At 37.7% G+C, this 23,574-nt stretch overlaps 1 protein-coding gene and 1 pseudogene across 1 annotated transcript; both read right to left on the bottom strand.

The window, feature by feature from the left end:
* Positions 1 to 2,183: 2,183 nt before the first annotated feature.
* On the bottom strand, positions 2,184 to 3,137 carry LOC133133415 (olfactory receptor 1F1-like). Its single transcript, XM_061249512.1, has one exon. It carries the CDS (start codon positions 3,135 to 3,137, stop codon positions 2,184 to 2,186), a length of 954 nt encoding a protein of 317 aa, XP_061105496.1.
* A 6,003-nt stretch (positions 3,138 to 9,140) lies between these two features.
* LOC133133414 (olfactory receptor 52E4-like) lies at positions 9,141 to 13,290 on the bottom strand (annotated as a pseudogene).
* Positions 13,291 to 23,574: the final 10,284 nt, after the last annotated feature.

Below are 23,574 nucleotides of genomic sequence, written 5' to 3'. Positions count from 1 at the left end.
ACCACCCACCTTGCGTGTCGCAGTCATTTACCTTAACCACTATGCTACAGGCCGCCTGAACAGAATCAGAATGTCATCTTCCATTCCCTTGAGATCAGGGATGGGCCGGTGTGCATGCAGGATTTTGCTGTCACTAGTTACCCAGGCTCAATCAGCTAATTAGCTGTATGCACCATGACCAATTCACTCGTAAATTAGACCACAATAAAATGCTGCAAGACAAGAACATTTATCAACATTTATCAACAATATGACGGAATGTGGCAAAAAATGACAGATCATGTAAATGATTGGGCTAACTAAATAATTAAACTAATTAAACCTTGCCCATCCCTGCTTTAGATCCAACTGTGTTTGGCCCTTGGCAGACTGCTAATATGATGGTAGATTTAGCAAGACGCCCAACAGAGAGATTTTGTCACCAATGCCCGTGGCGACCACAAGGGGTCGTCTGATTTCCTAATTTGTTTAATTGTTTAATGGTGAATTGTTAATTGGTTAATCAGTCAGTGGTTTTCATATGCCCTTCTGTTGTTCATTTAGGTCTGCATGGGTTTCCTGAGATATACAGTGGGCTACATATTAATTGGCTGGCAATGCACAAAAAATGTATTGGACAAAACAAATATTTGTTAAAAGTTTATTTGTTAAAAATATACATAATATATAATTATTGAGATTACCTCAAAATTACCTGTGAAAAATACTGTACTTTATTATGTCAGTGGAACCAGCCAAAATTAAACATTAATAAAATAGATTTCATGATAACATATTTGGACCATTCCTCTATGCAGATCCTTGCAATATCCTTGACATTCTTGGGTTTGTGCTTATGAACTGCCCTCTTCAGTTCAGCCCACAGTTTTTTGATTGGATTGACATATTTTGCTGTCACAGAACCATTTCTGTGTGTATTTTGATGTATGCTTTGGGTACAGTAATTGTCTTGGTGGAAAGTCAACCTACACCCAAGTCTCAGCATTGTAGTAGAGGCAACCAAAATGACCTGATACTTGATGGTATCAATTATACCAGTCATCTTCACCAGTGCCCCTGGACGGCTGGAATTAAAATAGCCCCAAAACATCACTGACCCACCATCAAATTTCACCATGGGTATGAGCTGCCTCTGCTTTTCTACATCTCTTGTGGGGTTTCACCGTTTTTATGCATGAGAAAATCACAGTGGAAATGCTTGAAATTCAGAAAAACATTTGTAACTGTCAACTCTCACAACTGCAACTCTCTGAAGGTAACAAAAACACTTGCGTTTGAGTTACCGCCACATTGCACCAAGTTCAAGATAGAGCCCTAAAGGTGGTATCCAATCAAAAGTTCTTATTAATCACACCTATATTTATTTAAGCTTTATGAAATGCTATTGAAAAACAGTGCCTCAAACCTGTTTTTGCTTACGTAACCCTTTTTTTAAATTAACTTAGTAAAACTTATTAGAACTAATTCAGAACTGCCTGAGTGCTGGCAAGGACCAGAATGAGAGCACAAATTACACCGATTGTAAACGTAACCAGTAAAAGCTTTAGTTTTTAAAGCTCAGATCCTCTCAGAGTAACCTCTTAATGGTCCAAAAAAGTAGAACAAAAACCTTTGACAAGGTAGCATTTAGCAGTTTGATCAGACAGCTCACAATTAATTCAGCAATATGTATTCAGGTTTCATTTCATTGATGTCAACATTGGTGTCAAAGCCAGTTGTCTGCCCTGAACAAGCTCTGCAGGCTGTGCGTCATGTAAGTGCCTAGTCATGGGAACAACCTCCCTGAGGATCTGAGGGCAAAAATCTTGACACTTTTAAAGTTCAACTTGAAATGTACCCTCAGTCTGGCTTTTTTTTAGGGTGTCATTGTTTTATGATTATTATTTTATTGTTTATTGTTTTAGCATTTTGGTTTTTATTCCCTGATTTTACCTGTGAACTTCAATTTTATTTATTTATGTATTTAATCCATCTTCATTCATTTTAGCATTCTTTATTTTAACATCTTAATGTTTTAATCAAAATTTTGGTGTAAATTAGTTGTCATTGTTTTATTGTTTTGCCTCCTGTTCAATCACATTGCCTTTGCATGGAGAGCGCCCTGAAGTGCATTTCCTTGTATAAAAAGTGCTACACAAATAAAGATTGATTGATATTCATTCATTTGTGATGAAAAGATATCTTCATTTTTTCTGTGCAGTGCATCTTCTTCTGTAAAGCTTTTTAATGGATTCTCTGAATTCTTCTGTCTTCAGAGAGTAAATGATTGGATTCAGCACAGGCGGCAAGATGGTTGCCAGAGACATGCTAATAATCCTTGCGTTCAGCTCAATGAAAGAGCACATTCCATATGTGATACATATAGGAAGGTAAAACACACTCACCAGGATCAAATGGGAGGTGCAGGTTTTCATGGCTTTGAGGCGGTCTGAGGCTTCTGAAATTTTTAACAATGCTCTGCCTATACAAATGTATGTACCTGTGATAAAAAGTACGGGAAACCAAAGAGTTATAACAGGATGTGTCCAATTAATCACAGCACTTGGAGTGTTGTCATTGCACGCTAAATGATGTATGGGCCCATGATCACAGAAATAACTGGTTATCACAGTGGATCTGCAGAATGACAGTGTGTTAATGAACATCACAGATATGAGATTAGCCATTACTGCAAAAATCCATAACATGGCTGTGATGACCAATATTGATTTATTAGTCACAATCTCATTGTATCTCAGTGGAAAGCATATAGCAACATATCTGTCGTAGGACAGAACAGTTAGAGTGAAAGACTGCATAGCGATAAATGAAAAAACAAAAAACAAGTTTGTCAAGCAGGCCTCAAAGGAGATTAAGTGTGATTTAAGCAGGAAGGTGTCAATCATCTGAGGAATGAGTGCAGTGCTAGCACACAAGTCAGACACAGCCAAATTAAAAACTGCAATATATTTTGGACTGTGAAGACAGTGGTCAGTGTAAATCGTAAACATGACAAAAGTGTTTACCAGTACAGTCGCAGAATAAACAAAACACAAGAAGACATAGTAGTAGTCTGTGTAGGGAATACCATTAAAACCACTTATGAAAAAGAATTTTGGATGCACAATAGTGTTGTTTGTAAAATAGGCTGAATTCATGTGGTTCATGACAGGTTTGTTTGCTCCTCACTGTTTCTCTTGCTCTGAAAAACCAGCCCTTTAGGACCTGGAAATAGACAACAGGTTAACATGCAGTAATGAATTCCTGAAACATTACAAAATTAGCAGTTCTTCAAATATTTAGCTACAAAAAAACAGATTTATTAATTATTAATTATTGAATTAATGGATCTTGTGTCTCCATTAAAATTAAAATAAAAAAGTAAATCCAGGAATAAAATCACAGTATGAATTCTACTTTGTCATTCCTTAAATGATCATTTTGTCCTTCTTAAAATATATAGTGCCGTGTACACAAGTGCCCAATACGGTCCTTTGATTTCATATCGTAAAAGGATTAATATATCCATTATTACTGTTCCTTTCATTATTGTTCATTCGGTGATTTTTGTTGATTATATTCTCTCCAATAACCTGGTGTCCTAAAACAGATTTACCTGGTTGATGAGCCCTTTTCTTACTTTTTTACATTTCACATTTTCTCTCGAGAAAGGGAAAGGTTTAAAAGATACGTACCTCAGGTGTAAAACTATTTGAGATTCATATGTCAATCACAATAATTGCTCTGCATGTCAAGCTAAGCACAAAATTGCAGCTCTTTGAAATAAATAAATGAAGGAATAAAGTAAAGTGTATCTAATACTTACCAATAACTAGGCAAACTTGCATAGACCAAATAGTCAATATCTCTCATGCAGTATAGAATAATTCATTTTCTGTTGTTTGGAAGCCACTGTCTTTCGATTTTTCTCTTGTGAGTAGATGTATGGCCTTGAACTTGATGATAGATCAGTTGGAAGAGACTGTAGTGAGTCAAAGCATTCACTGACCTTCTTATATCCCGGAGTGTTGGCACAGAGGAAAACACCAAGGAAACAGAAAACAAAAGAAATGCTCATGTATAATTAATGCAACATGATAGAATGATTGATTTTCTGTCCCTTGTTTGGGATTTTTATTGATTTATTTCATTATTTATTTACAGGTCTCAGTACGGCAGGACTTTAAAATATATGTTCTCGCCCCACAGTTGGAGCCCATCATCTACAGTGAGCTCCACAATTATTATAAATGTAAAAAATATATTTCCCCCAAAAAGCAGGTTTTTTGGCACCCCTGGTTTGATACTTTGTGCAAACATCCCTAGCAAAGATGATAGCCGTGAGACTTTTCCTGTACTTACTGATAAGTTACTTATGGACCCCTCCTCTTCAGTTCAGACTACCTGTTTTTGGTGGCATTTAAGTCTGGAAATTGAGATGACCATTTATGTGTGGATGTTGATGTATGTTTGGAGTCATTGTTGTGCTGGACTCTCATTATCCTGGCAGATTTTCTGACAAAATTTCCTGATACTTTACTGAATTAATCGTGCCATAAATAGTGCCCCTGGACCACCACAGCCATATATCTTGACATCATCAATGACCCTCAATATGAGGTGCTTTTCATTGTAAGCATTCCTCTTCTGCTGCCAAACATGTTGATGGTGTGTATGTCCCAAACATTGCATTTTAGTGTCAACTCTCTTCCAGTCATAATAGAGTGCTACAGTTTGTATTCCCAAAACCCGGAAAATAGTTACAATTTGAGCCTTTGGTTCCCTCGGCAGATCTGTTATGCTTTTTCCCGCGGGGATTTTGATTTCCGCCAAATATAAGGTCTGTGGTTAACATAAGTTTTGTTCTATGAGATAACTTACAGTGCAGTCCATATGTATTTGGACAATTCATACAATGTCTGTTCTTTTGGCTCTGTGCTCCAGCACATTGGATTTGAAATGAAACAATGAATATGAGGTTAAAGTGCAGACTGTCCGTATTACCATTTTGAGGGTATTTACATCCATATTGGAAGATGCATGTAGGAATCACATCCCTTTTTCTACCCCCATTTCGGAGGACCAAAAGTAATTGGACAGTTGGTTTCTCAACTGCTTCAGAATAGTCAAGTGTATTCAATCGCTTCCTTAGTGCAGGAATAAGAAAGCTTTCAGTATCTGGAATTGATGTTGGGCTTTTGATTGCCTTTGCAGTCAGTTATTGATGTTGGTCACCACGAGAGTTGTGCCAATGACATAGACATAAGGTAAACAATAGGTGTTCCATGAACAGTTTGGATTGCCATTCAGAAGAAAGAGAGCACTGATGTAATATTATTTACAATTTCACTGTGTTTGATGTTATTTGTAGTAATTGTTAGGGGTGTCAATAATTTACTGAAAATGCATTGAAATAAAAATGTCCTTTTTTAACTTAACATTAAATACAATAAGATTATTATCTGTGTTGTTCATTATATGCAGCCTTTTTTCTTATTTTTTATTAAGGTTGCTCACTGTATATCTAAGGTTGGTGTCCACCATCATTGAGTGTGTTTTCCAACTGTTGCTTATGCTGCTGGGCCCCCGGGAATCACTGCTTGCAGCTATAATTATTCACTGAATCTGTCCGGAGCCTCTCTCTCTCTACTGGGGCTGCAACTGCATCACAGCTACTATTTTAGCTTCATGAATGCATGTGAGAGCCTGAAATATTGAGCTAAAAAATATATATAATATATTTTATTTCCATTTTCTCTGGATAGCATACAACCAGTGTACCTTTGCAAAGTGTACCTTAACTTCATGTACCTAAAAGTGTACTGAAGAATACCCATGAAAAATGTGCTTTATGTTAGTCCTGGAAAATTATATTCATAGTATAGGCCTACTGTCTAAAAGTGTACTCTAAGTTAATTCATTGTAAGTGTACTTTAATATTTTAGCATTCTGTTTAATCAATTTTAAAGTATACTTTTAAAGGATAGAAATGTACACTTACAATTAATGAAACTTAAGTACAATTTCAGTCAGTATATTATTAGGATTTTGTTTCCATCCCTGGAAAGTATACTACTATTATTACATTGCTATACTAGCCCTGTTGCCATTTTTACTTGTTTTTTTTTGTTTGAATAATTGTAATGTTATTTTGTGTGTACCTGTCAATTGTGGTTTTATGCAATTAATTTTTAGTATATGTTTTTAAATATATGTATATTCTTTAAGGTATTCATTCAAGCAGAATAAAGTTGTGAATTTCTTCTACTTGTAAAATACAAAATACTTTGAGTACACTAAATGGTGCTTGACAATGAAGTCTGGCACGTGAGGAGGCGGTGGTGGTATGATGCTGTAGTGGTCAGAACCATAGCAATAGACCAGCAGCAAGAAGGTCTCACAAGAGGTACAAGTTTCAAAACCCAGGCATGCGTGCCCCACATTGGACTGGCATCTCACCCAGGGTGCACCCCAGCATCCCAATCAAAACGCCTGTGTCAGGTATCCGGACAGAAAAACCAAGCGCAAACCAGAAGTCGAGGAAACGGAAGTTTTATTTCGTAGTCCAGACAGGCAGATTTCAATCACCGGCAGACGGTTACAACGAGGGTTAGCAAAGGGATGGTCGTGGTCACATGCAAAGTTAGTAAGCCAGAAGTTATCCAATGGAGCATAGTATATTTAAAGGTACAATAGGTAATTTCGGACTTCTAACGGTCAAGAGTGGAATAGCAGCAACAAAACAAACACCTTCAAACCGCAACACTGTTTGTCCCACCCCTTCTCTGTGAACAGGCTGTGGCAATTAGAACCAATTTTCAACCAATGACCTTGAATTATTGCAGTTATACAATGTTCTGGTACAGAGTGTCAGGCCGTCAACTGTATATTTTTAAACCTGAATTTAAGGACTATAAACATAACCAGAGGGTGAGTCAACATGGCAGTGAGCCTTTTTCAATGATAGGAAGGGATTTACAATGGTCATGTAACAATGTTTTAACACAAAAATCTTACCTATTGTACCTCTAACTCGAGAATATTTTGAACAGTCTCAGCAACATTAACAAACCAGGATCAGTCATTTCATGATTGCGAGCGTGGTAGCTATATGTTTGTGTTGGCTGGCACTTCCATTCAAAATGGCTAATTTTGAACCTCAATATCCCACCCATTTCAAGACCAACTCAATGTAATTTAGCAGAAACATTTCACTTGCTCCTGCATCTTTTGTTTTAATTCTTCACATTTTGCTAGTTGCAATCATTTTGTTTGGCTGGGTGAGCCTGAATTATTTAAACTCAAAGACCAGGCTGATCTGTACTGATACCTTGATGGAGAGTAAGCTGATGTTAGCATTAGAGCTGATCAATTAATTTATTTTGAGGCTTTGATCAAATGCAAACATTTCACTTAATACAATTAATCACAAAAAAAAATGTTCTATGTGTTTGTTAACTGCATCAAGGCTTTTTATTCATATTTCTCTCTCCAAGGTCTTGGCATGAGAAAACAACCAAAAAACGAAATCAGACATCACAAAAAAGATTAAATGTTTGTATAAATATAAGCAGAACCTAATTGTATGACAAAACTGTACATACAACTAGCTTAACTATATGAATACATACACTCACTGAGCACTTTATTAGCAACATCTACTTAATCATGAGATAATTTAATCAGTCTGCAGTGAATATAATTGTGCAGATACGGGCCTGGAGCTTTAGTTAATGTTCGCATCAACCATCAGAATGTGGAAAAGATGTGATCTAACTGACTTTGACCGAGGAATGATTGTTGGTGTCAGATAGGGTATCTCAGAAACTGCTGATCTCCTGGGATTTTCACACACAACAGTCTCTAGAGTTTGCAGAGAATGGTGCGAAAAACAAAAAAGATCCAGTGAGCAGCAGTTCTGAGGGCAGAAACGCCTTGTTAATGAAAGAGGTCTGACAGGAGAACGGCCTGACAGGAAGGTGACAGCAACGCAAATAACCACACATTACAACAGTGATATGCAGAAGAGCATCTCTGAACACACAATGCGTCAACGTTGATAGGCTACAGCAGCAGAATAATTTATTTTTATTTTTAAGTATACTAAATACCTAATAAAGTGCTCACTGAGTATATATTATTTCAGGCTTATGAACTGCTATTGAAAAACAGTGCCTCGTATATGTAACCCTTTTTTTAATGAACTTACTAAAACTTATCAGAACTCTGCCGCCCGAGTGCTGACAAGGACCAGAAGAAGAGCACATATTACACTGATTCTAAAGTGCATACAGTGGTTAACAGTTTTTGTATTGAAGTTATTTTACTAGTTTTTAAAGCGCTGCAAGGACTTGCACCAGGCTACATGTCTGAAATGTTTTCACAGTATGAACCAGGACAGGCCCTCAAGGCCTCTCTGAGTTACCTCTGAATGGACCCTAAAAGTAGAACAAAAACCTTTGACAAGGCAGCATTTAGCAGTTCAGTCAGACAGCTCACAATTTATTAAGCAATATGTATTCAAGTTTCATTTCAATGCAAACTTTGGCATCAAAGCACTGCTTTATGGGCTCCCTGTTGTAAGCGAGGTGAAACAGGGAGTGACACATTTATGAAGGCACAATTTAGGAATAACAGGACAATTTGAACCAAGGCAGCTAGAAAATGAGGCAATAGCATGCAATATGAGCAATGGCAGCATAGGAGTGACAGCATGCCAAAACAAGCTGCAGCAGAATTCTCGAGTTGTCTGCCCGAACTAGCTCCGCATCATGGATGTGCCTAGTCATTGGAACAACCTCCCTGAGGATCGGAGGGCAACGGAAAATCCTGACACTTTTAAATGTAAACTCAAAATTTACCATTTTAGTCTGGCTTTTATTTCGGGTGATTATTATTTTATTGTTTTACCATTTTGTGTTTTATTCCCTGATTTTAGTTTTAACTTCAATTTCATTTATTTATGTATGAAATACATCTTTACTGATTTTAGCATTCTTTATTTTTACATCTTAAAGTTTTGATCTATATTTTGGTATGTATTGTTTTACTGTATCATTACCTTCTGTTCAATCATATTGCATTTGCATGGAAAGCACTTTGAACTGCATTTACTTGTAGAGTGCGATACATATAACGGTTTTTGACTGATTGATAGTCATTCATTTGTGATGAAAATTTTTTTCTGAACAGTCAATCTTCTTTCTTCTGTAAAGCTTTTTAATGGTTTCTGTGAATTCCTCTGTCTTCAGAGAGTAAATGATTGGATTCAGCACAGGCGGCAAGATGGTCGTCAGAGACATGTTAACAATCCTGGCATGCGGGTGAATGGTAGAGCACATTGCATATGTGAAACAAATAGGAAGGTAAAACACACTCACCAAGATCAAATGAGAGGTGCAGGTTTTCATGGCTTTGAGGCGTTCTGTGGCTTCTGCAATTTTGTATAACGCTCTGGCTATACAAATGTATGTGAGTACAATAAAAACTCCTGGAATCCAGAGAGTTATAATTGGATGTGCCCAATTAATCACCACACTTGGAGTGTTGTCATTGCAGGCCAAATAGTGTATAGGCCCGTGATCACAGAAAAAACTGTCTATCACAGTTGATTTGCAGAATGACAGTGTGTTGATAAAACTCACAGCTGTGAGAGTGAGCATTACTGCACAAATCCATAATATGGTTGTGATCACCAATATTGATTTATTAGTCACAATCTCATTGTATCTCAGTGGAAAGCATATAGCAACAAACCTGTCGTATGAAAGAACAGTTAGAGTGAACGACTGCATAGCAATAAACAAAAAAACAAAAAACATGTTAGTCAAGCAGGCCTCAAAGGAGATTAAATGTGATTTAAGCAGGAAAGTGTCAATCATCTGAGGAATGACTGCAGTGCTTCCACACAAGTCAGACACAGCCAAATTAAAAACTGCAATATATTTTGCACTGTGAAGAGAGTGTTCACTGTAAATCACAAACATGACAAAAGTATTTACCAGTACAGTCACAGCATATACAAAGCACAAGAAGCCATAGTAGTAGTTTGTGTTGAAAAGACCGGCAAAACCACTTATGAAAAAGTACTTAGGACGCACAACAGTGGCGTTTGTAAAGAATGCTGCTTTTAGGAGAGTCATGGTAGATTTCTTTTCTCCTCACCGTTTCGCACCTTCTGAAAAAGCAGTCCTTTTAGACCTGAAAGAACAGGTTAACATGCAGTAATTAATTCCTCAAACACAAACTTCCCAGTTCATCAAATATTTAGCTATGAAAGCCACAGAAGCTCATTATTAATGAATTATTAATTATGGAATGAATAGATCATGCTTTTCAATTAAACAAAACAAAAAAAAATTCCAGGGCTTTCACATTATGAATTCTATTTTCAATCTTTTAATGATCACTTTTGTACTTCAAATACAATGTGCCGAGTACTCACCTCCCCTTTGATTTCATATAGTAAAATTATTCATATTTCCATTATTACTGTTCCTGTCAGTATTGTTCATTTAGTCATTTTTGTAAATTATATTCTCGACAATAACCATTCTGTGCTATAACAGTTTTACCTGGTTGGTGAGCCTTTTTCCTATTTCTACAAGGGAGAGGTTGAAATTGGAGCTCTTTGAAATGAATAAATTAAGGAATGAATTAAGGAATAAATTATAATACTTACCAATAACTAGGCAAACTTGCATAGACCAAATAGTTGTCAATATCTCTCATGCAGTATAGAATAACTCATTTTCTATTGTTTGGAAGCCACTTGCTCTTTCAGTAGATGTATGTCCTTTATCTTGATGATAGATCAGGTGGAAAAGATTGTGGTGAGTCAAAGCATTCACTGTCCTTCTTATATGCCGGTGTGTTGACACAGAGCAAAACACCAAGGGAACAGAAAACAAAATAAACGCTCATGTATAATTAATGCAACATGATTACATTACATTTTCTGATACTTTTCATCCAAAGCGACATACAGTTGATTAGACTAAGCCGGAGACAATCCCCCCCTGGAGCAATGTGTGGTCGCGGGCCTTGCTCAAAGGCCCAACAGCTGTGCAGATCGAACCACTGACCTTGTGGGTTGCCGTCATGTACCGTAAACACTATCCTAAAGGCTGCCCCTCCATTGATTGTGATTTATTTTGTGTCCTTTGTGATATGTATTCATTTAGTTCATTATTTATTTACCTCGCACTTCAGGATGGTAAAATATTTGTTCTCACATTTTTCAAATAACTGCGAGCTGATACCATATGTCCTAACTTTTTGTTCTTGGTTGGGTTCTTTGGATCTCTGGACTCTTGGATTGTTTAAATTGTGGCAGATTGAACATCTGGAATCAGTGTTGTTCACGTGACATTCACAAGCCTAACCACCGGCACCCTAATGTCAGGCCCTCCTCCTTGTGAGGAACAAATTTGCCTCATGGAACCATATGCCTGTTAGATTGGATTTTCTGCCAATGACATTTTTTTGGGAAAACACTAATTGGAATATTCTTCTCCTCATAGAAAGATTGACTGATTTCCACAAAAGGCAGTGATGGCCACATCAATCTTGTGGTTATGTCAAAATAATTGGCAATTGATGATCCAATGAATTCGCAGTGAGCATGGTTTCCACAAAAATGCAAACAATTCTAATGTTATTAGACTTCATATTATAATTGCCTGTAAGATCAACGCTCCATTCTTAAAGTCTCAGCCCACAACAGCACATTAAACAATTCACTGAAAATCATTGGCTGCATCAGACAAGTCCCACAGTTGGGGTCCATCATCTTGAGTGAGCTGCAGAGTTATTGTATGAGGTCAGGTCAATGAGGCCTACAGGCCATAAATAGCAAATAGAAGTTCAAAACTTAAGTTGATGAAAAAATCTAACACAATATGAGGTTTTTATAAATCCATAATAGTTCATATATTATCAGCTATAATGGGGTAGTCATTTTTGACCGGAACACCAAATTAATGAACATGAAACAATACAGCAAGAGGGTTAAATAGTGCCTCTTGACCACTGGCAGCAAAATATCTCCAAATTATCAATGACCCACCTTCATATTTCACAGGACGTATGAGGTGCTTCTCATTGTAAGCATTCCTCTTTTGCCACCAAACTTGTTGATGGTGTGTATGGCCAAAACATTACATTTTGGTGTCAACTCTCTTCCAGTCATAATATAGTTTGATACATAATAGTAATACAGTTTGTATTCCTAAAATCCAGAAAATAGTTCAAATTTGAGCCTTGGTTTCCCTCGGCAGATTCGTTATGCTTTTTTCCATTTTGATTTCTGCCAAATATAAGGTCTGTAGTTAACATAAGTTTAAAGACTTTCACGTTTTGTTCTATGAGATAACTTACAATGCAGTCCATATGAATTTGGACAGTTCATACAATTTCTGTTCTTTTGGCTCTGTACTCCAGCACATTGGATTTTAAATTAAACAATGAATATGAAACTGTCCACTTTACCCTTTTGAGGGTATTTACATCCATATTGGAAGATGCGTGTAGGAATCACATCCCTTTTTCTACCCCCATTTTATAGGACCGAAAGTAATTGGACAGTTGGTTTCTCAGCTGCTTCAGAATAGTCAAGTGTATTCAATCGCGTCCTCAGTGCAGGAATAAAAAAGCTTTCAGTATCTAGTCTTGATGTTGGGCTTTTGATTGCATTTGCAGTCAGAGCTATTGGCATTGGTCATCATGAGAGTTGTGCCAATGACATAGACATAAGCTAAACAATAGGTGTCCCATAAACAGCTTGGATTGTCATTCAGAAGAAAGAGATGTAATGTTATTTACAATTTCACTGTGTTTGATATTATTTACAATAATTGGTAGGGGTGCCAATAATTAATTGAAAATGCATTGAAATAAAAGTACGTCCTTTTTTAACATAACATATAGATCATTATCTGTGTTGTTTATTATATGCAGCCTTTTATCTTAATTTTTATATACCGAAGGTTGGTGTCCACCATCATTGAGTGTGTTTTCCAACTGTTGCTTTTGCTGCTGGGAATGACTGCTTGCAGCTATATTTATTCACTGAATCTGTCCGGAGCCTCTCTCTCACAGCTGGGGCTGTAACTGTCCATCACAGCTACTATTTTAGCTTTATGCTTTATTACATTGCTATACTAGCCCTGTTGTTTGTTTGTTTGAACAATAATAAGTTATTTTGTGTGTACCTGTCACAAGGTGCAAGTTTCAAAACCCAGCTATGTGTGCCCCAATTGAACTGGCATCTCACCCAGGGTGCACCCCAGCATCCCAGGACACATAGGACATTTAGGACACATAGCTACAACTAAGTAAATTCATGTTTTAGAAAGGTTTTGATCTAAAACCGTAGAACGAGCCGCTTCTAGTCAACTTTCTTCTTTCTTTTCTAAGAACAACCTGCTAGACCCCCATTAGTCTGGCTTCAGATCTGGCCACTCGACAGAGACCGCGCTCCTCTCCGTCAGTGAATCACTCCATGTCGCACGAGCAGCCTCCCTCTCCTCTGTCCTCATTCTTCTACATCTCTCTGCTGCCTTTGACACTGTGAATCACTCCATCCTCCTGTCCTCCCTGTCAGCAACGGGGATCTGTTGCACAGCCCTGGACTGGATTGAGTCCTACCTCTCTGGTCGCTCCTTCCAGGTTGCCTGGGCTGGTACGGTATCGACACCTCGGCCCCTTGCCACAGGAGTTCCCCAGGGCTCAGTCTTAGGCCCGCTTCTTTTTTCGTTCCCTTGGCCCTGTTATCACTGCACATGGTCTATCCTACCACTGCTATGCGGACGATACCCAACTCTTCATCTCATTCCCACCATCTGATACATTGTTTTTGCATGAAATAAGTATTTGATCCCTCCCAATCAGCAATAATTCTGGCTCCCACAGACCAGTTAGTTTTCCATTAAGAAGCACTCCTAATCTCAACTCATGACCCAAAAAACCTGTGTCAACTCGTTACATCGTTATGTAGCTGTATAAAAGACACCTGTCCACACAATCAATCAGATTCCAATGTTTCCACCATGGGCAAGACAAAGGAGCTGTCTCAGGACATCAGGGACAAAATTGTAGACCTGCACAAGGCTGGGTTGGGCTACAAGAAAATAAGCAAGCAGCTTGGTGAGAAGTTAACAACTGTTGGAGCAATTATTAGAAAATGGAAGAAACACAAAGTCACCGCCAATCTCCTTCGGTCTGGGGCTCCACGCCTTGTGGGATATCAATGATCATGAGAAAGGTCAGGGATCAGCCCAGTACTACATAGGAGGAGCTTGTTAATGACCTGAACGCAGTTGGGACCACAGTCACGAAGAGAACCATCAGTAAAACACTACACCGTGAAGGATTAAAATCCTGCTGCACGCGCAAGGTTCCTCTGCTGAAGAAGGCACATGTACAGGCCCGTCTGAAGTTTGCCAAAGAACACCTGGATGATCCAGAGGAGGCTTGGGAGAAGGTGATGTGGTCAGATGAGACCAAAATAGAGCTATTTGCCATCAACTCGACTCGCCGTGTTTGGAGGAAGAGAAATGCTGAGTACAACCCCAAGAACACCATCCCCACTGTGAAGCATGGAGGTGGAAACCTTATGCTTTGGGGGTGTTTCTCAGCTAAGGGGACAGGACGACTTCACCGTATCGAGGGGAGGATGAATGGGGCCATGTACCAGGAAATTTTGGGCGACAACCTCCTTCCCTCAGTGAGAGCACTGAAAATGGGTTATGGATGGGTCTTCCAACATGACAATGACCCAAAACATACAGCCAAGGCAACAAAGGAGTGGCTCAAAAAGAAGCATATTAAGGTCCTGGAGTGGCCTAGCCAGTCTCCAGACCTAAATCCCATCGAAAATCTGTGGAGGGAGCTGAAGCTTCGAGTTGCCAAGCGGCAGCCTCGGAACCTTTGGAGAGGATCTGCAAAGAGGAGTGGACCAAAATCCCTCCCAAGATCTGTGCAAACCTGGTGAAAAACTACAACAAACATCTGACCTCTGTGCTTGCCAACAAAGGTTTCTCCACCAAGTATTAAGTCCTATTATTCTATGGATCAAATACTTATTTCATGTAAAAATATGATATTAAATTTATAAAATAGATATGATGTTGTTATTGTGGATTATTTTGTGATATTCTGTCTCTCATTGTTAAAATGTACCTATGATTAAAATTCTACACAGTTCCATTCTTTGTAAGTGGGCAAACCTACAAAATTAGCAAGGGATCAAATAATTATTGCACCCTCTGTATATATATATATATATATATATATATATATATATCAGTGGAGGCTGGTGACTTCCAGAATTGAGGAGGCCATTTTTTTCCGCTTGCTCACTTCACTCGCGATGGAATGTTCCCTGTTCTCTTATCTGTCTTTGTGCTGGCCAAAGGCATACTATTTGGAGTGTAAGCTACAGTCAGAAAGTTCTGGCTGATGAAATTCATTGTGCAGAACTTAGCCTTGTGCCTTCCTGAAGAAATGACATTGCTGTAAGTCTATGAGCCTGCCTGATAATTAAGCTGAGAAATGACATTTGGATGTAATATAAATGCCAAGTGAACATGTGTAAAAGGCAGGAATTTTAATTATGTAGTTAAAAACAATTTTGTTTAGCTTACATTTTTCATTCTTCTACAGCTTCAACATGTAATCACCAATTTAATCAAGTTTAGCATATAAAAAAGATAAGATAACACTTTCTTTATCATATGTAGTTTTATTCAATATATTTAATATAAAATATGTAAAAATATGGTTCCAGTTGGCTTTATCTAACGTTAACGTTATCCACTAGAGGGCAGCACTCTATTCGTATTTAGAGTGAATTTCCTCACAGAGCAACAATTCGGTAATTTGATATGGAAGATTATTAAATTGACTTGTAATAAAACGAAATGGACTACATTAAAAATAAAACTGTTCAATAAATCCCAAATGGTGTCTAACATGACCTATTGAATGTCATTCTCACTCCCTAGTATCTGGAATCTGCATATCTCCAGCCCAAGAGCTCAAATTGCGCTAGAATCTCGCCGACTTCCGAGGTAGTTTTAAGCAAAAGTGTTTGGCCAAATGAGCTATAAACTCCAGGGATGATAGCCAGGGGTGTTCTCTAAATTTCCTGAAAAGCACAAGTTGATAGGACACTCGTAGCCACTATGGCGAGTGTTTGTTTGACTGAAGTGACTAGCGAATTCTCAAAATGGCTTCTGTGTTGAATAGGAAAGGAAAGGATAGTTGATTCCAAATGAACCAGTAGCATGTGATTGGACGAACAAAATGTCAATCTTTCAGCCCTGGACACAATGCATGGTGAGGCCAGGCCTCCGTTGCCCACCCATTTTCAGTGATCTGGCCAATCACATATTGGCATGAAAAAAAATGCATTACATTGACTTCTATGAAAAGCTAATTTCCTAGGGGAGGCCTGGCCTCCCTTAATACAAACTGATAGGAAAATCTGGCCTGTTGCTTTACAATTGCAATATTGGGTTTTAGCCATGGGAAAATTTAGATTTATGAACAAAACTAAAATAATATGAATATAAAAAATAAAAAATATGTTTTTTGTTAAAATAAATAAATAAAATAAATATATTTATTGTTTTTTTTAAATCTCTCTCTTCTCTCAAATTATTGGGGAGGCCAGGCCTCCTCCACCTCTATGGAGGAGCCTCCACTGATATATATATATATATATATGTATATATATTATAAGTATATTGTATATTATAAGTATTTGACATGAAGTGTGTGATATATTCATACATGAACTACCACACCTGAGCCAAGCCTTTCTCAAGATGTCTGGAGAAACCTCAGGTCTGCTGTGGTAGGTAATTCATACATGAATAAGTAATATAAAATAAATAACCATTCTATTTTTTAAGAACTCTGTGTGACTCATGTCACTCATAATGTAAGCATTACCATGGGCTGTAATATAAGATGATGGTCAATAACAAAATAGGGGCCAGTTAATCCTGGACTAAATGCAGTTTTTTATGGATAATCTCCAATTAAATTTAGTCTAGGACTAGTCTTAATTTGCATCTGTGACTAATTAAGACTTTATTTGTAAACAAAGTTACAAAGTGTTGAAATTTGAAGCATGTTGCAGTATTGGTTCATTAATATACTCATACTTTTTAATTTGAAATGATATGTCAATTACACGGTCTCTCCAAAATACAGTTCATATTTGTATAACACTGGAACCAAACAATGTCCACGCAACTAGTATATAACGTCACCTAACAAGAAAGTCTCAAGTCATTTTTGGACGAGTCCGAGTCGAGTGTGGAGACCATGTATATGCGACTCAACTCTGACTCGAGTCTGAGTCACTGAGTCGAGTCCCCATCTCTGTCCCAAAGAGGACAAATTGGACATGATGTAAATAAATCATGCTTTAGCAAAGTACAAAAGTAATCTAAGAGTAGTACAAGCAGTACTCTTAGATTATGAATTATTTGAGAGGTTTGAATCTTAAACAATCTGCTGTGGTGACCACATGCTGTTTGACGCAGTGTAGACATTGTACATGGCTATATAGTATGTTGGCAGAGATCTGTGCTGATACCTTGATGAAGAGTAGGCTGATGTTAGTGTTAGAGCTGATCAATGTTCTTTAATGTCTTTTGAGGCTTTGATCAAATGCAAACATTTCACTTAGAAGATCATTTTTGGTGATTAATGATATTATGTGTTTGTGAACTGCAGTTATAAAAAGTGAGAAAAACATTTAATTATTGTATTTTAATACACACAGCCAACATATAATGTGTTCCAAGGCTTTTTATTCATATTTCTCTCTCCAAGGTCTTGGAATGAGAAAACAACCAAAAAACACATCACAAAAAAGATGTTTATATAAATATAAGCAGAACCTAATTGTATAACAAAAATGTACATACAACTCGCTTAACTATATGAATACATACACTCACTGAGCACTTTATGAGCAACACCTGCTTAATCATGTGATAATCTAATCAGCCAATTGTCTGGCAGCAGTGCAATGCATATAATTGTGCAGATTCGGGCCTGGAGCTTGAGTTAATGTTCACATCAACCATCAGAATGGGGGAAATGGGGGAAGAAATTTGATCTAAGTGACTTTGACTGTGGAATGCTTGCTGGTGCCAGACAGGGTGGTTTGAGTATCCCAGAAACTGCTGTTCTCCTGGGATTTTCACGCACACTAGTCTCTAGAGTTTGCAAAGAATGGTGACAAAAACAAAAGCAATCCAGTGAGCAGCATTTCTGAGGGTAGAAACACCTTGTTAATGAGAGAGGTCAGAGGAGAAGGGTCTGACTGGTCAAAGCTGACAGGAAGGTGACAGCAATGCAAATAATACACATAACAAAAGTGGTATGCAGAAGAGCATCTCTGAACACACAATGTGTCACACCTCAGTTGATAGGCTACAGCAGCAGAAGACTTAATCATTTTTTTTCAAAAACCTAATAAAGTGCTCACTGAGTGTATATTTTTTAAGGCTTATGAAAAACAGTGCCTCAAACTTGTTTTGTATACGTAACCCTTTTTTAATGAACATACGAGAACTAAATCAGAACTCTGCTGCCCGAGTGCTGACAAGGACCAGAAGAAGAGCACATATTACACTGATTCTAAAGTGCATACAGTGGTTAACAGTTTTTGTATTGAAGTTATTTTACTAGTTTTTAAAGCGCTGAAAGGACTTGCACCAGGCTACATGTCTGAAATGTTTTTACAGTATGAACCAGGACAGGCCCTCAAGACCTCTCTGAGTTACTCTGAATGGACCCTAAAATTAGAACCAAAACCTTCGACAAGGCAGCATTTAGCAGTTCATTCAGACAGCTCACAATTAATTCAGAAATATTTACTCAGGTTTCATTTCAATGCAAACTTTGGCATCAAAGCACTGCTTCATGTGCTTTGATGGAGGGAAACGGAAAATCCTGACACTTTTAAACATAAACTAAAAAAAAAAAGAAATTTTGTATAATGCTCTGGCTATACAAATATATGTGACTATGATAAAAAATTCCTGGAATCCAGAGAGTCATAATAGGATGTGCCCAATTAATCACCACACTTGGAGTGTTGTCATTGCAGGCCATATAGTGTATAAGCCCATGAGCACAGAAAAAACTGTCAGAGTGATCATTCCTGCACAAATCCATAACATGGTGGTGATCACCAATATTGATTTATTAGTCACAATCTCATTGTATCTTAGTGGAGCACATATTGCAACACATCTATCACAGGACAAAACAGCGAGAGTGAAAGATTGTAGAGAGACAAAATAAATAACGAAATACATATTAGTCAAGCATGTGTCAAAGGGGATTAACTGTGATTTAAGCAGGAAAATGTCAATCGTCTGAGGAATGACTGCAGTGCTTCCACACAAGTCGCACAGAGCCAAATTAAAAACTGCAATGTAATTTGTACTGTGAAGAGAGTGTCAGTGTAAATCTTAAACTTGACAAAAGTATTTACCAGTACAGTCACAGCATAAACAAAGCACAAGAAGCCATAGTAGTAGTTTGCGTTGTGAAGACTTATGAAAAAGAACTTAGGACGGACAACAGTGCCGTTTGTAAAGAATGCTGTTTTAGGAGGGTCCTGGTAGGTTTTTTCTCCTCACCATTTCTCACCTTTAAGAGTCCTTTAAGACCTGAAAGAACAGGTTAACATGCAGTTATGAATTTCGGTTCATCAAATATTTAGCTTTAAAAACCACAGAAGCTCAGATTAATTAATTAATTATTAATTATTGAATTAGTGGATCTTGTGTGTTTCAAATAAACTCATGAAAAAAATGATTTCATAAAGTGAAATTATTAATATTTCCATTATTACTGTTCCTGTCATTATTGTTCATTTAGTCATTTATCTAAATTATATTCTCTCCAATAACCAGGTGTCCTAAAACAGTTTTACATGGTTGGTGAGCCATTTTCTCATTTTTTTACATTTTCTCTCAAGAAAGGGAGAGGTTGAATCGCTATGCACGTCAAGCATATGTTGGCTGATTTGGCTGAGAAAAACATAACACAAAGCCAACAGATGTTTTCCAAGGCTTTTTATTCATCTTTCTGTGTCCCAAAGGTCTTGGCACGAGACACCAACCAAAATAACAATATTGGACATCACAGAAAACATAAAATATTAATATAATTATAAGCAGACCCAAATTGTAGAACAAAACTGTGTCAAGTATAAAACAATATATATCAAATAAACAAGGTACAACTAGCTTAACTATATGAATACACATATTAATTCAATAAACATCATTATGTGAACCACTTTATTTGTTATGTGTGTATGTATGTGCATGCATGTCATTATGGGAACCACTTGTAAACTCCATGTTTTGAAAAGTAATATATAAATAAAATTTTACTTTGTTACTTACTGACTTACTATGTCTGACGGTACATGGTTAAAGCACAAGCATATGGCATAATAAAATATAACAGTAAATGACAGATTACTGTCGGTCTAATCCAAATTCTTGCATCCTAGATAAGTACCCATTGATGCTTTAACTTCAACATTACATCAACATGCTGTAAATGAGAAATATATTTGGTCTCCTGGAGTCGTATTTGGTTTTCAATATTCGAGATGAAGTGTCTACTCTGGCAGATAACATGGTGGCAACAGGCAAAGGAGAACCACGACAGGCCCTCACATCCTCTCAGAGTAACCTCTTAATAGGCCCTAAAAGTTGAACAAAAACCTTCGGCGAGGGAGCATTTAGCAGTTCAGTTTGACAACTTATGATGAATTAAACAATATTTATTCAGTTTTAATTTAAACCCAAATTTAGTGTCAAAGCTCTGTCTCATATCACTCACTGTCTCCATATAAAACAGGGAGCGAGATATTTCTGAAGGCATGATTTAGGAATTAGCAGGATAACTCCACCAAATGCAGCAGAAAGAACCAGGCAGTGCTATGGCTTTAGCATGCAGAATGAGCCAGGCAGCGCTATGGCTTTAGTATGCAGAATGAGCCAGGCAGCGCTATGGCTTTAGCATGCAGAATGAGCCAGGCAGTGCTACGGCTTTAGCATGTAGAATGAGTCAGGCAGCGCTATGGCTTTAGTATGCAGAATGAGCCAGGCAGCGCTATGGCTTTAGCATGCAGAATGAGCTAGGCAGCGCTATGGCTTTAGCATGCAGAATGAGCCAGGCAGCGCTATGGCTTTAGCATGCAGAATGAGCCAGGCAGCGCTATGGCTTTAGCATGCAGAATGAGCCAGGCAGCGCTATGGCTTTAGCATGTAGAATGAGTCAGGCAGCGCTATGGCTTTAGCATGCAGAATGAGCTAGGCAGCGCTATGGCTTTAGCATGCAGAATGAGCCAGGCAGCGCTATGGCTTTAGCATGCAGAATGAGCTAGGCAGCGCTATGGCTTTAGCATGCAGAATGAGCCAGGCAGCGCTATGGCTTTAGCATGCAGAATGAGCTAGGCAGCGCTATGACTTTAGCATGCAGAATGATCTAGGCAGCGCTATGGCTTCAGGATGCAGAATGATCTAGGCAGCGCTATGGCTTCAGTATGCAGAATGAGCTAGGTAGCGCTATGGCTTTAGCATGCAGAAAGAGCCAGACAGCAGTGCAGCGTGGTAGAGCTAAGTGAGCAAGGGCCTAAACAGGTAAGGTTGGTATTGCTCCTCCTATTCGATGTAAGCATCATGTGAGGGGGCGGCCCCAGGCTTCATGAGTCATTGGCACAACCTCCCTGAGGATCGGAGGGCAACCGAAAATCTTTTAAACGTAAACTCGAAATGTACCTTCAGTCTGGCCTTTTTTAGGGTGTCATTGTTTTATAATTATAATTTCATTTTTTATTGTTTTACTGATTTTATTTATGAACTTCAGTTTTATTTAGTTAGTTATTTATGTATTTAATCCATCTTAATTTATTTTAGCATTCTTTATTTTAACATTTTCAAGTTTTAATGTAAATGTTTGGGTGTATTAGTTGTCGTTGTTTTATTGTTTTAACCTTCTGTTCAATCACATTGCCTTTGAATGAAAAGCACGTTGAACCCCATTTACTTCAATGAAAAGTACTATACAAATAAAGTTTGATTGATTGATTAATTGATAGCCATTCATTTGTGATGGAAACATTTATTAATTTTTTCTCTATAGTGTATCTTCTTTCTTCTGTAAAGCCTTTTAATGGATTCTGTGAATTCTTCTGTCTTCAGAGAGTAAATGATTGGATTCAACGCAGGCGGCAAGATGGTCGTCAGAGACATGTTAACAATCCTGGCATTCTGGTGAATGTTAGAGCCCAATCCATATGTGATAATAAAAGGAAAGTAAAACACACTCACCAAGATCAAATGAGAGGTGCAGGTTTTCATGGCTTTGAGACGCTCTGAGGTTGCTGCAATTTTTAATAAGGCTCTTGCTATACAAATGTATGTACCTGTGATAAAAAGCAATGGAATCCAGAGAAGCACAATAGGATGTGACCAATTAATCACCACACTTGGAGTGTTATCATTGCATGCCAAGAGATGCATAGGTGCGTGATCACAGAAATAACTGTCTATTACAGTGGATCTGCAGAATGACAGTCTGCTGAAGAAAAGCACACCTATGAGAACGCCCAATGCTGCAAGAATCCATAATGTGGCTGTCATCACCAATATTGATTTACTAGTCACAATCTCATTGTATCGCAGTGGAAAGCATATAGCAACACATCTATCATAAGACAAAATAGTGAGAGTGAAAGATTGTATATAGATAAAGAAATAAACAAAAAACATATTTAGCATGCAGGCATTGAAGGAGATTAAGTGTGATCTAAACAGGAAGGTGTCAATCATCTGAGGAATGATTGTGGTGCTTCCACCCAAGTCACAAACAGCCAAATTAAAAACTGCAATGTACTTTGGACTGTGAAGACAGTGGTCAGTGTAAATCATAAACATGACAAAGGTGTTTACCACTACAGTCAGAGCATAAACAAAGATCAAGAAGACATAGTAATAGTTTGTGTGGGGAATCCCAGTAAAACCACTTATGAAAAAGAACTTTGGATGCACAATACTGTCGTTTGTAAAGTAGGCTGAATTCAGGGGGCTCATGGCAGGTTTGTTTGCTCCTCCCTGTTTCCCACCTTCTGAAAAGCCAGTCCTTCAGGACCTGGAAATAAGCAACAGGTTAACCTGCAATAATGAATCCCTCAAGCACTACAAAGTTAACAATTCATCAAGTAATTATCTTCAAAAATCACAGAAGCTCAGATTCATTCATTCTTCTTTCTTCAATTAATGGATCTTGTGTGACTCAAATAATAATTATTAATAATTCCAGGGCTAAATTCACATTATGAATTCTAGTTTGTCGTACTTTTAACAACTTCATAAAATACAGACACATCCGGGGTAGAATTGGGTACCCGAGTTCCTGTGCATTTTGCTCCAAGTGCCCAATAAGCCCCTTTGATTTCATATGAAAGGATTCATACTTCCAGTTTTATTCCTGTCATTGGTGTTCAGTCAGCAATCTTTGCAAACTATATTCTCTATAATAAGC

This window comes from Conger conger, chromosome 7 (assembly GCF_963514075.1).
Source record: "Conger conger chromosome 7, fConCon1.1, whole genome shotgun sequence".
NCBI lineage: Eukaryota > Metazoa > Chordata > Actinopteri > Anguilliformes > Congridae > Conger > Conger conger.
Note: the sequence above shows the minus strand (reverse complement) of the source record. Positions and strands in the feature narration are given on the sequence as shown.